Genomic DNA, 15,619 nt, shown 5'->3' with positions numbered 1-15,619 from the left:
TAAGTAAAATCTAAAGGCTTTATCTATGAATGTAGCGGTAGCGCTGTAGCGGCAAACCTCGTATCGCTACTTAAATATGTAGCAGGCGCTACCGCTACCGCTACTGAAAATGTAGCGGCCGCTAGTAGCGCCCGCTACATGCAGCGCGCTACTGCCCACCTCTGGCTATTGGAAATGCGCAAATGTAATAACCAATAAATATTTATGACAAGGCTCTCAACACACAAATTCACGTAAGCACTGGTGTGCCAAGTAAAAGCACATAAGCACTTAAGCCAGGAAAAAAAATTCAAAAATAAATAATATATTATATTAAATTATTGGAAGGTCAATCATTTTTTTTTGTATCGTTTCGCAGGTCAAAATTAAAATTTGAATCGATTTATGAACTATAGACATGCCAGGTTTGATATATAATGGAACGTAAAAATTTAATTTTTGACTTCACAAATTTACCTATAGAATAGAATCATATGTAAGTTAAATTCTACAATTTAAATCAATATAAAATGCAATCAATATAGTAAATTCAATAAAGGTAAACAAAAATTAAGTAATTTTTTTGTCACCATTGAACCGTCATTTGATCAAAATGTGAAAATTATTTTAAATTATGTTACACAAATTTTTCTCCGTTGATGAATTTTTTCAGACAATAAAAACTCCCATGAATATTATTCTTAGTACGGCTACAAGCTTAACTGCATTGAAATGCCAATTTTGTTTCATGACATTATACAAGCTTGATCAATGTTTTCATCTGTTTGTACATCAATTGAATTAGTAAACAGTTAATTTAAATAAAAGAAATTTCGTGAAAAATTGATATTACAAGTCATCTCTGAGTAGCCATGCCGATTGACAGAATAAACGGGAAAGCATTTGCTAATTCATACCGAACTCTCAATTCTTCGCAACTCATCACGGACAAATTCAACTACTGTGCCAGCGCTATTCTTAACAAAGATTTAATTAAAACGAGTTTATTTTTGCACGTGGATATTGCACTTTCTCAGGCGTGCAGGCTGGTTGGAAAAATTTACTATTTCAAAGCTAAATAACTTCCACTAGTACTCTGATCATGAATTCGTATATTTTTAAGTAGACTTTCACATCAAAATGGAGAAAATATGGTGATCTTATGCAGTAAAAATATAAAACAATATTATTCACCAAAGCCTCCAAAACTAATGTACGAAATTACATGATTGTTAAAAAGTCTCTTCCAAGAATAGTTGTTCATTAGCTATGAGTTTGACCCTAACGCAATCAACAGTTGAGTTGTAATCAACAGTTGGGTCGTCGTAATCAACAGCTAAGTCGTCGTAATCAACAATTGGGTCGTCGTAATCGACAGTTGGGTCGTCGTAATCAACAATTGCGTCGTCTTAATCAACAGCTGAGTCGTCATTATTAGCAGTTGCATCGTCGTAATCAACAGTTTAGTTCGTCGCTGGCGTCACTGCAGTGCGGGACGTCATCGCATACGTTCTCTTCCGCGACGCACAAGCCGTCTGGACACACATGACTCGTGCAGTCTGTAAGAGTGCGTCAAGTGAGAACATATTCACAGGTACATTACTTGAGTAAATAAATATTTACGGAAGGTATGAGTACGCGAGAATATAAGTTGCAGTTTTCCAACATACTGAATTGTATCCAATGTGGATGTTGCACGTAAGAACATTTCAATGGATACTTAAGAACGATACACGCCTACGAGTTCATGCATATGTCGGCGTCGGTGAAATTACTAATGAAAATTTGAATGATTATGAATACTTGATTATTTTGAATATTCAAATATTTTGAATATATGAAGGATGATGGATAACCATCGTGTGGCTTCTGAGCAGTGAGCATCCGATCAAGCAAGTGTGGTGACAGAAATTACATGCTATTGCTTTGACGGGGCTCGATGATATTCTTAGTTTTCATAATATTCATTTGCGTGAATTGTTCTCTAATAAATAAGCTAAAGTCATTTAAAACACAATAACAAATTACAAATCAAGTCATAGCTTATTTAAAATACGAGAGTACAAGAAGATTCCAGAACAATTTTAATTTATTCAATGGTTTTCAAAACGAGACTCACGAAGTTGGGGCAGAAGGGCGTGGGGATCGGAGATCTTTGAATCATGAATCTGCTCAATTTTCTTGCGTTGCTCATACTTTATTTTGAATTGAGAAGAGAGGATCTTTGTTTGAGAAGATGCAGGATCTTGCAACACAAATTTATATAAAAATTTTATTAAAAATTGTCAAAGAATATTCAAGTAGCACAAAAATTTTTTCTTAATTTTTAAAAAATTCGATACAATATGAGAATTATAACCATTTAATAGAAACCAGGTAAAAATTTTACACACATTTTTATTAAACTTGAAAATTTCACTCAGTTTTGGCCAGTTGCATTTAGTTTGCCGCTCTATTCTGGTACGATTTCGAATGCATAGTTCTGTTCTAACGAAATTCTTTCAACTCCCGCAATGAAGCTTGATGGTAACAGTGCCCTACATTTTACACTTACCGCATTCATCTTCATCAGAACGGTCGGAGCAATCCTCGCGGCCATCACAGCGCAATTCCTTCTTTATACAGACCTTAGATTTCGTACACTGAAAATCTTCACCTCTGCAGCCTGTTGTACAGTCTTTTCATTAATTATTTCGTAACGAGGCTTTATTATTTCATAAATTAAAATAACGAGGCGATTCTCCGGCATGAAAACTACAGAGACGACGCCCCACTATATAAGACATTTATTTGTTATTTCTTCAGAAATGGGAACTTGTTTGGTTCGACTGAAAATTTTAAATATTAAAAAAATTCATCAGAAACAGAGGATGGCTCAAAACATTTTATCGTAACAATCAAAAATCCATTTGTTTCAAACTCATATAGTGCTTTCTCAATGTTCGGCATGATATTAATAGGTAATATAGGATGGTCATGAGCTTGCAATGAAACGACAGAGATTTTTTGATGCCTAACAGCACGCGTAACTAATGAACAACTCAATAAATTCTTCCCGCATGTTAGACTGAAGAGCTCAAACAGAAAGAATTTCACTCGGATGCTAATACAAAAATATGCCGATCCCAACAAATCTTTCATCTATTGCATAAATTTAGCAACTCTGTATAATTCTGCGCCCGTTCAGTCTCTTAACCGCGGGTTTGAGCCGCATTTATTGCCCATTACCGGAATAATTTCAAGAAATCATTCTGATGCGGTTAATTTTAAAGAAATTAATCCCTTAATTCTCACCACAAGCTCGCCTTGACTCGTCGTAGCCGTTGCGGCAGTGCGGCTGGCCATCGCAGAACCGCTCGCTGGCCACGCATTGCTTTTTGCCGTATGCCTGGCCTTCAAAGCCGCACAGCCGCTTGCCGGCGCTGCAAACTGCAACAGTGCACATGCGTCCAATAGTAAATTTTGTAAATCTATTAATCCATTTTTCTAGTAAATCTATTTTTCTCTTCCCAAAAATTAGAGTATTTTAGCATAAAATAGTGAATATGTTCTCAGAAATAAAATATGTAATGTCCCTAATATCATTCCTGAGCAACATGTACAACAATATCTTGGTTATCAGTACTAATTAATAACATTTGGTTCATTGTTGAGCACCAGGAGTTCAAATTTCAATTGGAATTCAATCTAAATTTAAGCCGCAATGAATTAAGAACTTGAAACCCCGATACTGCAGGTCAATCTCAAAAAGTTCATAGATGTACTCTTCTGGAAAGGATTTTAATCCTTATTTTTCTGTAATAATAACAGAATTCTTGTTTATTCCTGACATGTGAGATAGTGAATGTTTGCACTGAATATCACCCACAGCAGTTATGTTCATCGCTGCCGTCACTGCAGTGGGGAACTCCATCACAGACTTCGTAGCGACTCACGCAAGAACCATCACCACACTTGTGGTGTTCACCACAACCTGAGTCGGAGAAGTGAAATGAGCTGCATTTCCTTACGTTTTCGAGGGCATAGTAGGAGTTAGCATGAACTAAATGCCATTCGGCTGTCAGTCACCAATATTAATTAATACGTATATTTATAGTTTTATCAACATTTTGGTAAATTAGTTTGCACTGTTCCCGGCCACAAATTAATATTTGAACATTATTTTAAAATGGAGCATTTCAGCTACGGTTGAATATTTCCTGAAATGCTTCAGCTTTGCAGACGTGCATAGAAAAAAATATAACTCAGTATAAAAATATAACTCTGCAGTGAGTGATAGAGAGCGCATTTTCTCAAAATCGACGAAAACGTGAAGTAACGGACAGACGGACGGACAGACGGGCGGACATGGCGAGCACAATAGCGCATTTTTCCATAAAAGAGAAAATACGCTAAAAAGGCTTAAAATATACTATATGGAAAACCGTTGCTATGTCCCTCGTACCTGGGAAATGCAAATTAAAATGCTTTTTGCTACATCTTCGTCATCCATGTTTGATAAAGAGAAAAGGAAGCACAAAATCAACGCCTTGGCACACGCACCGCAATTTCTCTCATCAGACCCGTCGTCAGCGCAGTCGACTGTGCCGTCGCAGCGGCGCGTTCGTTCAATGCAAAGCTTCGAGAGACTGCACTGGAAGCTTCCAGCCGAACATCCTGAGACAAGTTCCACTCTCAAGTAAACAAATAAGGCATGGTGACAGGATATTTAAAATCAGATATAAAGACCGAATATTGTCGAAGAGGATTTAATACCCTGAAAAAAATTTAAAGGCGTATGCGACCCTGAATTAAGGTCGCCTGGTACTCGAGGAGTACGTTAATCAGCTTCTCTATGTCAGCTCCGGTTCAGGGTCCAAAGGGCAGCCTCTGGGCAGCTTGCTAGCTCGGTATGACTCGGCTAGGCCAACCCTTGTCATACTCTCAGGCGACTATAAAGTCGGATAGGAGATTCTGATCAGAAACTGATTTCGATCGGGTGGCCAAGCAGACCCAGAATAAATTGGCGCCGAGTGTAATGACTATTCGGCCGAAGCCTAGGCGGTCCTTGAATTTTGTTGTAGTATAAATTGAACGACGTTGGAATAGAAGACAAGAAATGATATGCTATCGAATCAGATATTAAGAGTCAAAATTATACAATTTGCTATTAAAATCAGATATAGTTATACATCACAACCTTAAATGAAAGGAATTAATGATTCAGATGATTACACAGAAATACGGCTCCTTCAATTACATTGTGCCATAAACCCTTGCTTGTTGTCCGAAAAATTTTCCTGATCATGCATTCACTGGGAAAATATTCGATAAGGACATCACTCAACATTTTACTCACCACAAGCTCGCCTTGACTCGTCGTAGCCGTTGCGGCAGTGCGGCTGGCCATCGCAGAACCGCTCGCTGGCCACGCATTGCTTTTTGCCGGATGCCATGCCTTCAAAGCCGCACAGCCGCTTGCCAACTCCGCAAGCTGCAGACATTTGTGGAAATGCAGCTAGTCAACGTGCATAAAAAATGTCAATTACGAGAAAATAATGGAAATTTGTCTATGTATTTTTCTTGATGGTGATGTAAGTAGCTGACTGGCCTCTGCTTTAGCATCGAGGTTTTGCCACCCTGAGTCCCTTCATACCTAAAATTTAGAATTATTCTGCATATGCCTCCTTTCTCCTCTTCATAGTAGCAATAATTTGGGACTTTGCTCGAATGCTCGAAATTGATCATGAGTATTTCGTATATCTTTTGAATTCATGAGAGCGATTATTATTTCATTTGCTTCAGCTACCACTCACAGCAGTCATGTTCGTCACTACCGTCACTGCAGTTGATTACTCCATCACACACTTGGTAGCGACTCACGCAGGAATCGTCACCACACTGATGGTGTTCACCACAAACTGAAAATTTGAATTGAGAAGAAAATTCGAGTAACTTGAAGATTAGTTGACAGAATGAAATTTTGTGCGCCGTTAATGTCATCCGGTTTTGGGTAACAATCAATCAGTCGTGGACAATTTATAGGACATTTATTTTTGAATGATTTCACACAAAATACCAAGTAAATCCTGAGATTCAACTTTTAAATAAAGCAATCTTTCTTTAGATAAAAATTTTGTGATGGAATGAAACACGTTTGGCTAAACAAGAATAATCTTGTTTCATATCCTATTAGAATTAGATAGACGTGGTTCCAATTAGAAAATCGGAGAGCATGAACATGCTTGTAAATATCGATGAAAAGATTTAGAAGAGACATACATGATCAATAAATACAAATGAAATAAAGCACAAAATAAGTAACCAATAAACTCACCGCAACCTCGTTCATCAGAGCCGTCCGAGCAGTCGACGTTGCCGTCACAGCGCCGCGATTGCGCGATGCAAAGTTTCGACGAGGTGCACTGGAAGCTCCCGGCTCCACATCCTGGGTAAAATCAAATTTCAATTGATTTAGTAAAATGATATACGAATGCTAGAAATGGTGAAATAAAATATTGTTATCAAAAAGTGTAGCCGCAGCTTTTAAGCATCTCGTGTAGCACTTGTTAATTTGACTAGTTTATAGAACAGCTACTTCGCCACGTGTCAAAACTGATCTAGACGCCGTCTAGCACGGTGCGGCGTGCAGACGTTGGATATATTTGTTGGTTGACACAACGTTGGTCATATTGAGCTACGTTTTCTGGCTAAAATGTGTACCAGAAGTTATTACTATACTTAATTGTGATCTTAAACTTTTGCACACCTATATGCAAATTAATTACAACCTGTGGCCGTGGCTGTAGCCTGAGGCATATGAATACTGCCGAATGTTGGTTCTGTTTAATGCTTAATTAAACAGAACCAACAAATTAAAATTTCTGTGTTCCGTTTACCAAGTTTCATTGGTAATCAAATTGCATGAATTAAACCTTTGTAAGAAAACGTGAAGAGCATCGTTAGTAAGATTCGTAACCAACCATAGGCTGGATAATGGATTTCAGCGCCTGGGATGCTGATTAAGTATTTCAAATGAACCATTAGGATAGGTAGTACTTTACTGCTTTCGCTGATGGGAAATGAATGGAAACACATTTTCTCCGAAAACGAACAAACAATACAGCTTGTTCAAAGTATATTAGGCACTTCCATGCGGCAGCGCTTCAGCAATAAGTTACAAAATCTGATTATTTATTACAATTATCCTGATGTTAATCCCTTAATAATACTCACCACAAGCTCGCCTTGACTCGTCGTAGCCGTTGCGGCAGTGCGGCTGGCCATCGCAGAACCGCTCGCTGGCCACGCATTGCTTGCCGGACGACGCCTGGCCTTCAATGCCGCACAGCCGCTTGCCTGCGCTGCAAACTGCAACGTAGGGTGCCCAATAAACGGTTAGTTAAATTATGTAGTCTCAACATAATAATATTATATCATTCTATGGCAAATATAACTCACCAAAGGTGAATGGCATTTAAAATTTGATTTTCCTCGTCACGAATATCGTGATTCAAGAATTTTTCACTACAATCAATTGAGAATTTCAACTGTCATCCGGACGTAAATGTTTTTCAATCTAAATTTGAACCAAAACGTAATCAGAATAAAAACGAGGCAATTATTATTTTTTTAATAATGTTCATGCCTGTAATATTAAAAAAAAGATATGAATTCAAATTTATATCACCCACAGCAGTTCTGTTCGTCGCTGCCGTCACCGCAGTTGGTAACTCCATCACAGACTTCGTAACGACTCACGCAAGAACCATCACCACACTTGTGGTGTTCACCACACGCTGCGGCGAAATAGTTTAATCCATCAATTGTCGGCCGAGTATGAAAATTTCTACCAAGCACAAATTGTTTTCTCTTAAAGAGCTGTATTCTAACAATAATTAATTCTGCGTACGCCATAAATCTAAAAAATTCCTCCTTCTAAAAAAAACTAGGGCAACGTTCTAACGATTCACATCCAATAATGAGACGAGAGAGTACCTTGACAGCTGTTTTCATCAGTAGAGCCGTTGCAGTGCACGAAGCCATCGCAGTAGCGGGCGTCTGTGATGGGAAGGCAGCTGTCGTTGCAGAGAAACGAATTTCCAGTGCAGGCGCTGCACGACATTTCGTCGGTGTCGTTCTTGCACTGGACGACGCCGTCGCAGCGTCGAGAATCCGTGGTAGCGACGCAACGTTCGTCGCACACGAAAAAGTCGTCGGGGCAGGAGGTGCAATTGGCTTCATCGCTGCCATCTTTGCACTCGGCAGTGGCATTGCAACGCACAGTGTTCGGGTGGCAGACATCATCGCAGAAGAACTCGTCTGCTTCGCAATCTTATGAGCCGAGAAGATTATGAGTTCATACTATGAACTAATTAGAAAATGCAACGCGAATTAAAAGTAAATCATTGAAATGAGAATCACTCAAGTGAATTCACTAGTAAAAAAGTTCAAGTTTATTTTTCGATTAGACTTGCTGCTGAGTTAAAGAGGTCAGAGAAGAAAATTAGCGCTTGAATTTATTACATTAGCTAATACTAATTTCAGTGGACATGAAACGTAGTTTGTCCTCCTGAGCTATTGATTAAAACTCAGTCAGTGCGGTAGTAAGAAGAGGAAACATCGCCTCTTTGGATTTTTCAGTTTCCACTGCACGAAATCTGATAATCGGATTTTATCGAACAGGTCTTCTAAAATGCAATAAAAATCAAATTCTCTAAATTTTTGAGATTACTTTGATGTAAATTCATGATCGATTAATATCTTACGGTTACTGAATTAACATTGTATCGAGAAGATAAATTGGCAATAACAAATGAATGAATGCTCTCTTTCTTTTAACTGACAATTTTCGTGTTTTTACATTACACTTCTTGCAACCAGAAACTTAGTTAAAGTAGAAAAATTAATATTATCTACAATTCGAAATTTTGGTGAAACCTCATATTTTTAATCAGTAACATCAAGAAGTTTTACTAAATAACAATGAAACTCGCCTGTACAATTGGTCTCATCTGATCCATCTTTGCAGTCGTTATACGTGTCACACAGGAGGTAATTTTGATAACATTTACCGTCACATAAAAAGGCATTTTCGTGACAGGAGCTGCATTTATCCTCGTCATGTCCGTCATTACATTCGAATTTTCCGTTGCAGCGCCGCGAATCATTACACGGAATGTTTTGCCCATCGCAAAAGAAGTTTCCGAAGAGGCAGGATGAACAGTTAGCTTCATCAGTCGCTCTCGTGCAGTCGACGATGCCGTTGCAGAAACGTGTGTCATTCACAAGCAAACATGAATCGTTACAGAAAAATGACTGCACATTGCAGGTTGTGCAATTAATTTCATCCTGCGCACAGTTTTTACAATTCAAATCTTGTGTACTCGTTGCACATTCTGGCACACCATTGCAGCGACGTGTGTCGGTGTTCAATAGGCAAGTATCGTGACAAAGAAAGGATCCATCAGCACAGTCTGTACAGTTGGTTTCGTCAAGACTTGTTGCACATTCTTTCACACCATTACATCGACGTGAGTCATTGTTCAATACGCAATCATCCTCACAAAGAAAGGATCCATCTGCACAGTCTGTACAGTTGGTTTCGTCAAGACTTGTTGCACATTCTGTCACACCATTACATCGACGTGAGTCATTGTTCAATACGCAATCATTCTCACAAAGGAAGGATCCATCAGCACAGTCTGTACAGTTAGTTCCATTCAAATTAACCCCACAGTCTTTAATTCCTGTCTCAATAATTTCAGGCTTGGAGTTGCTACTATCCATTTCATCCTGTGACGAAGTAGTCGTAGGAGGCATGGTTGTGATAATGCTTTCCAGAACATCAGCCGGACATTCAGCTAACGGATAACGGGAAAGAGAACAACTTGAATAAAAGTATACTATTAAATCTTCGTTAGTGCTGATTTGGCATTACCTGAGGTCTATGAATTAAGTGTATGCGGTAATGATTTGTGCGTGATTGTATGCTGACTGGGGTTGAAAATATTTCAATTTATTTATTGGAGTTTGCATTGAATATTACGCCACAAATTTAGAAAACTTATAGCAAATAAAACTAAATTCATTCGCCACTTTGTAGCCACTGAAACACACATTAATTTGGGGCTTCCACAAAAAAGTACATAGAGAAGAATCACAGGACTTACTTTGGCTTATGATTTGCACTTTGAGAGGAGGGTTGGTGTCACTCAACTGAGATATGTAATTTGCAATCGCCGAACATGACTTGATCTCGACGTACGTGGCGTTAGCAGTTAAACAATACTTGTTTAAAATTCTTGGTCTGCAACACAATTGGCATTAAAGCATAAAAAAGAACAGGCTTGCCCTAGAAATAATTATCATTTCCATGAAATTTGTTGCTTCAGGGGGAGAATTAGAATTTTCAACGTTTTCCCACTTAAGAGCGTTTTCTCGGTTATAGAACACAGAGCGAGCGAGTAAAAAGTAAACAATAAGGTAAAAGTTAAATTGAAATTTAATGTACAGGGTCCGCCATATTTATGGCAACGGATGTTTGCTATATAAAAATAAATTGGTTTCTAGCAGACTTTTCTTTTATAATTGAGCCTAATATCATCTATTAATTCATCTATTTTATATTGCAGAAGTCTAAGGTGTCTAAATATACTATTACTTATGGCAGTAGATAGAAATGCAATTGAAACCCTTCATGAAAAGGGCGAGAGTAATTCAGTCATTGCAAAAAACTCCAAATTCGTCGTGAAACTGTGTGGAAGGTGGTAAAAAAATTCAAGGAAACTGGTGAAACATACAATCGACCTGGTCAAGGATGGAAACGAAGTGTCCGAACAAAAGAATTGGTCAAAAACACGAGGGAGAAGTTGAGGAGGTACCCTAGTCGCTCCAGCTGCAAAATTGGCTGCAGAAGCAGGAGTAAGTCAGACATCAATTAATGTGTAGAGTCCTCAAAGATGACCTCATAACCTCCCCTTACAAGATGCAAACAAGGCATGAACTAACAGACCGTCTTGAACGAATGAGGCTCGAAAGATGCCAGCACATTCTGGATCTCATTGAGGATGGCACGCTGCCCAACTTGGTGTTCAGTGACGAGAAAAAATTTGACATTGAACAAAGCGTTAACCGTCAAAATGATAAAGTTTTGAGTCGGGATGGATCTGTGGCAACCAGAACAGCAACACGACGTTAAAATACTATGTCCGTGATGGTTTGGGCCGCGGTAACCGCCACTGGGAGGTCCCCACTCGTTTTTGTCCCCTCAAGAGTGAAATTGAACAGTCAGCGATACATTTCGGATATTTTTGGAGAATGTGTTGTTACCTTGGGCCCGTAAGCACTTCAACGGCTCACCATGGAGTTTTCAACAAGACTCTGCCCCATAATATGGCTCAAACATGACCCAAAACTGGATTCAGGGTCACATCCCAGCGTTCATTAGCAAAAATGAATGGCCCTCAAGAAGCCCTGATTTGAATCCTCTCGACTTTTCTGTGTGGGCTAATTTAGAGACTAGGGTCTGCAGAACACCTCATGATTCTTTGGATAGTTTGAAGTCTAAATAGACACGAGAATGGGACTTGATCCCTGAAGAAAATGCTGCGTGTCTCCTGTGAAGCTTTCCCGCGTAGATTGGAGGCCGTCATTAAAAATAAGGGTGGTCATATTGAATAAATATTTCTGAGAATTGTTTAGGTAATTATTGGCCACTAGCTCATCCAATAAAAAAAACAATATACCTGTTTGTTTCATTGAGAAATAATGAAAAACATGCGTTGCCTTAAATATGGCAGACCCGGTATAACAATTTCTTCGAACATTTCATCAAGCAAGGCATTATTAAGGTATAAGATGATTAATACGTACTTTTTTATCTTGATTGGCTTAACACATACAGAAAAAATATTCTTCAGGCTTTGTTCCACCTTGTTTTTCAATTCATTGACCATTTTTCTTGTCACATTCCCGTGAGGAGGATTTATAATTGGGATACAAAATTTCGAGTCGAAATCTGAAAAAATAATGCAGAAATATGTAGAAAAAATTACCGCAATTGTATTAAGGAATATTTCAGTCGTTACAGAAATCAAGTCCGATGCGATATCTTCCTCGTGAAGTAATTTTTGACGCGCAAAATCTTGGAACTGAGTAGCAGAGAAATAAAATCATGAAGTCACTGGGAATAATTTAGTACCGGTATATTCGACCGCACGGTGTGACTAAGAATGGATCACCGACTGTAAAATAATAAGACTTTTGATTTTCATTTCGAGTCGTAAAATATAAACATCATTGCCTCAACATCATCTTGTAGATATTTTCCGACTCACTAGATGAGTTCGACGTAGAGTTACACGACGATTCCAGGGCCGGTGGCTGAAAAAATAACGTCGTAGATTAGAAGCGGTTCACAGAACCATAAATATTAACAAATAATCATTTAAAGATAACAAGATCTATTGAGTTTTTTAAAATTAGTGCTCCAAATAACTTATTAAATTCATAAATGAAAGAAAGCCTTCATTAGAGGAAAATTAGTACTATACCTACTTTTGACAGCGTAATTATGGCTACTGGAATGCAATTGAATCTGGTAAACAAAATACATTTATAAAATTTTCAAATTAGTTAGACATATAGAACTTAATTGGATACCCTATAATAATGTGTTGCTAGAAAATGTAACATTGACTATGAAATTTGTGAATATGATTACGAAACGGCATTAAAAAGATATATATTTTTTATTAAAATTGTACCGCATATATCACGAAACAGATGCGATCAATAATATATACGTTATTTATTGCATCCAATATGAATCGCTGGTGTTCAGGGTATCTTCTAAGCCTACATTGTTATCAGACGGTAAAATAATGCCACTATGCTCTAGCGAACGCATGTGAGTGTTATTTTCGGCAGTGCATTTATTAGACAGATACGTTGCAATGTTGACTTTCTGGCTCATGTACGTCATAAAATAATCAAAATCCTGACCTCGAGTCTTATCATCGAGCAGATTAGTAAACCACAAATAACTGGATTACCTGTATCTGATTTCGAAACTCTTGATATGGTTGTAAAATGTAAATTGAAAGACCCATGTAAATCAGGATCGTCAGGCCTCACTGATATTATTTTGGGTTTCGTAGAATTTCCGATTTGACTCCGCGAGATTTTTTTATGGGGTTATCTCAAATGAATTGTTTACAATGTCCAAGGACCCTTCCTCATATGAATAACAACATACACCAAGCCATCGCCAGCACATCCGTCAGCGAGTTGAGCGGAACTTAAAAAAATGACTATAATAGAATGCATTGACAATGGGGCCGTCATTTTTTCCGATGTCATTTCTGAAATTAAATGATACAAAAATTCAGTTAATGTGTTTTTAAAACAAAATTCATATTGAAATGATAGCTTCACTAGTTATTTTTAGCGCATTTTCTCATTTATGAAAAAAATGCACTATTGTGCTCGCCATGTCCGTCCGTGACTTCATGTTTTCGTCGACGAGAAAATGCGCTCTCTGTCACTCACTGCAGTGAGTACTGAGTTATCTTACTTTCATTAAGTTTTCAAATCAGGAAGTTTTTGTGAATCACTTTGTACAATAAGCGCTGAGTCCTCACCTGTCCCTCCAGGGCTCCCTGGGCCTGGCAGTGGTAAGTGAACAAGAGGATAAGCACAAAAGCTGCCACGAGCTTCATGCTAGTCATCATGATGGTGTTTGTGTGTAAATTTACCTGAGCCAAAGAAACTATGATAAGTAAAAATTAACACTCAACTTACAACATAAAATAGGAACTACTTTTCCCCTTTTCGGTTTTTCTAAAAGTGGTTAAATCGAAAAAATTCTTCAAGCCATCAATAGGTACTGAAATGAATAGGCTCAATATTCAAGGATCTAATTGACCAAAACTTCATTAGCTAAGTAGTAGAAACGAAAGTGAGAGCCCTATCTTCATCATTACCGAACTTGAGGATAACTTCGAGAGAACTGAGCTTGTCATTCAAATCAAGTCCCAAGAAAGAGATATGAATTGTTCAGCCAGCTATCAGCTGAGCCTATATTCGATAATTAAGGCCATACATCGCTGACTTGTGCTTTTTGGTGCGAGGTTAATAAACAAATTTTAATTCCTTAGTCACACTACATTGTGAATGATTCATTGATATAGGGACCAATCGAACCCATGCCTAGAAAATCTTTCAGATAAGAACTAAACGCAGCTTACTTTATTCATCAGCCATTTAATCACACAGAAATTTTCGTTGATCCAAATTCTTATTCACTTATTAGTCATATATTTAATGCAAGTCCCGAACTCACTATATTTAGTAATTTTTACATGTAATAAAATTCTTAACAATTCTAAAACAAACAAAAAATGCCATGAATGTAAACAATCACACAATTGTTTATGAAACAAAATTAATAATTCTTTCATAATTATATACGCCTGAAACTTCATTATATTCACTAAATTCTATTCACTCGAACGCATTTTATGCATTTACAGCCCAAAGTGCATTTACAGCCACGTACATACAGCCAGCCTACAAGCTAAAGTTTACTGGTCGAGTCTTCAAACAAGTTTAAAAACCATTCCGCCTACAGATTTTATTACCGAATTTTGATACAATCAAAGGCCTTTTATTGATGATAAATCTTATCGCGGCTGATAAAGTTTAAATCACCTACAAAATGTAAGTGCCTTTATTACCAAAAATTTATTAGTATTTAGCAGCATTATCTTTGAATAAATTTGCAAGGTAACAGTTATCAGTGAGCCGTAATTGAATGTTTTGAAGTCTTGCCTCACTACTCACTAGGCTCCATCTCGAATCGATCAACTATTTAGTTAGATTTTCATGCCTCTGAGCTCATTTAATAAATTTCAAACGCTCATTGAGCTGATTAAAGATTAGATGGCTATAAAAATTTATTTTCCTAGCTTATCAGACGATTTTCAAAATTGAACGATTTTCAAGATTGAATTTGTAATTACGAGTAAATAATATACGTTTAAAAATTACTATTTAAAGACAACAATTCGAAAGAATGCAGTGTCTCCGATGATACAAATGTACAATGAATTTATACTTTTACTATCAAATATAAAAAATTAATTTATAAATTTTATTTTAAAATAAGAAAATAAACTTTTCACAATTATTTATTTTGTCAATTGATTCATGCATTGTCTCCCTCTTTACGCAAGTGTACAAAATTTCAGATCAATAGGACAGGTAAAAATGTATTAAATATCGATTATAAGACATGTACCTAGCTGACAAAATTATTTTTTCACTTTTTTTTAATATTAAAAATATATTTTTTAGGTTTTCAAAATTGATTCATCTGCCAATTGGTTCGTGCATTGTCTCCAACTTTACGCAAGTGTGCAAAATTTCAGATCGATTTGAGAAGTAGAATTATTTTAAATCCCGATTATTAGATTTGTAGCAGACAGACAAACAACAAGAAGTGAAGTTAAATAGAAGTGTTGTAGAAATAGAATAAATGAGGGAACTCAATTGGAGAAAATAGTATTAGTATGTTACTTCAGAAGAATGCAGAACAATAACATTACATCATCATTGTAGAGCACATACTGACTGCGCCACATTACTAAATTTATAGTTG

The 15,619-nt window shown here is 37.2% G+C and overlaps 1 protein-coding gene across 1 annotated transcript; it reads right to left on the bottom strand.

The window, feature by feature from the left end:
* Positions 1–615: 615 nt before the first annotated feature.
* On the bottom strand, positions 616–13,953 carry LOC108675329 (low-density lipoprotein receptor-related protein 1B). The gene is given in 19 exon segments (XM_018163332.2): positions 616–1,437; positions 1,439–1,538; positions 2,099–2,224; positions 2,534–2,644; positions 3,274–3,408; positions 3,848–3,952; positions 4,522–4,635; positions 5,318–5,452; positions 5,775–5,879; positions 6,296–6,406; positions 7,195–7,329; positions 7,653–7,757; positions 7,957–8,292; positions 8,955–9,821; positions 10,131–10,267; positions 11,833–11,977; positions 12,297–12,342; positions 13,602–13,715; positions 13,944–13,953. Coding segments are annotated over 18 exon segments (2,952 nt in total). The 5' UTR covers positions 13,692–13,715; positions 13,944–13,953; the 3' UTR covers positions 616–1,388.
* Between the last annotated feature and the right edge of the window lie 1,666 nt (positions 13,954–15,619).

The sequence above is a fragment of the Hyalella azteca genome, unplaced genomic scaffold (genome assembly GCF_000764305.2).
Source record: "Hyalella azteca isolate HAZT.00-mixed unplaced genomic scaffold, Hazt_2.0.2 contig5706, whole genome shotgun sequence".
In the NCBI taxonomy this organism is placed as follows: domain Eukaryota; kingdom Metazoa; phylum Arthropoda; class Malacostraca; order Amphipoda; family Hyalellidae; genus Hyalella; species Hyalella azteca.
This window is presented reverse-complemented; position numbering and strand designations above follow the sequence as displayed.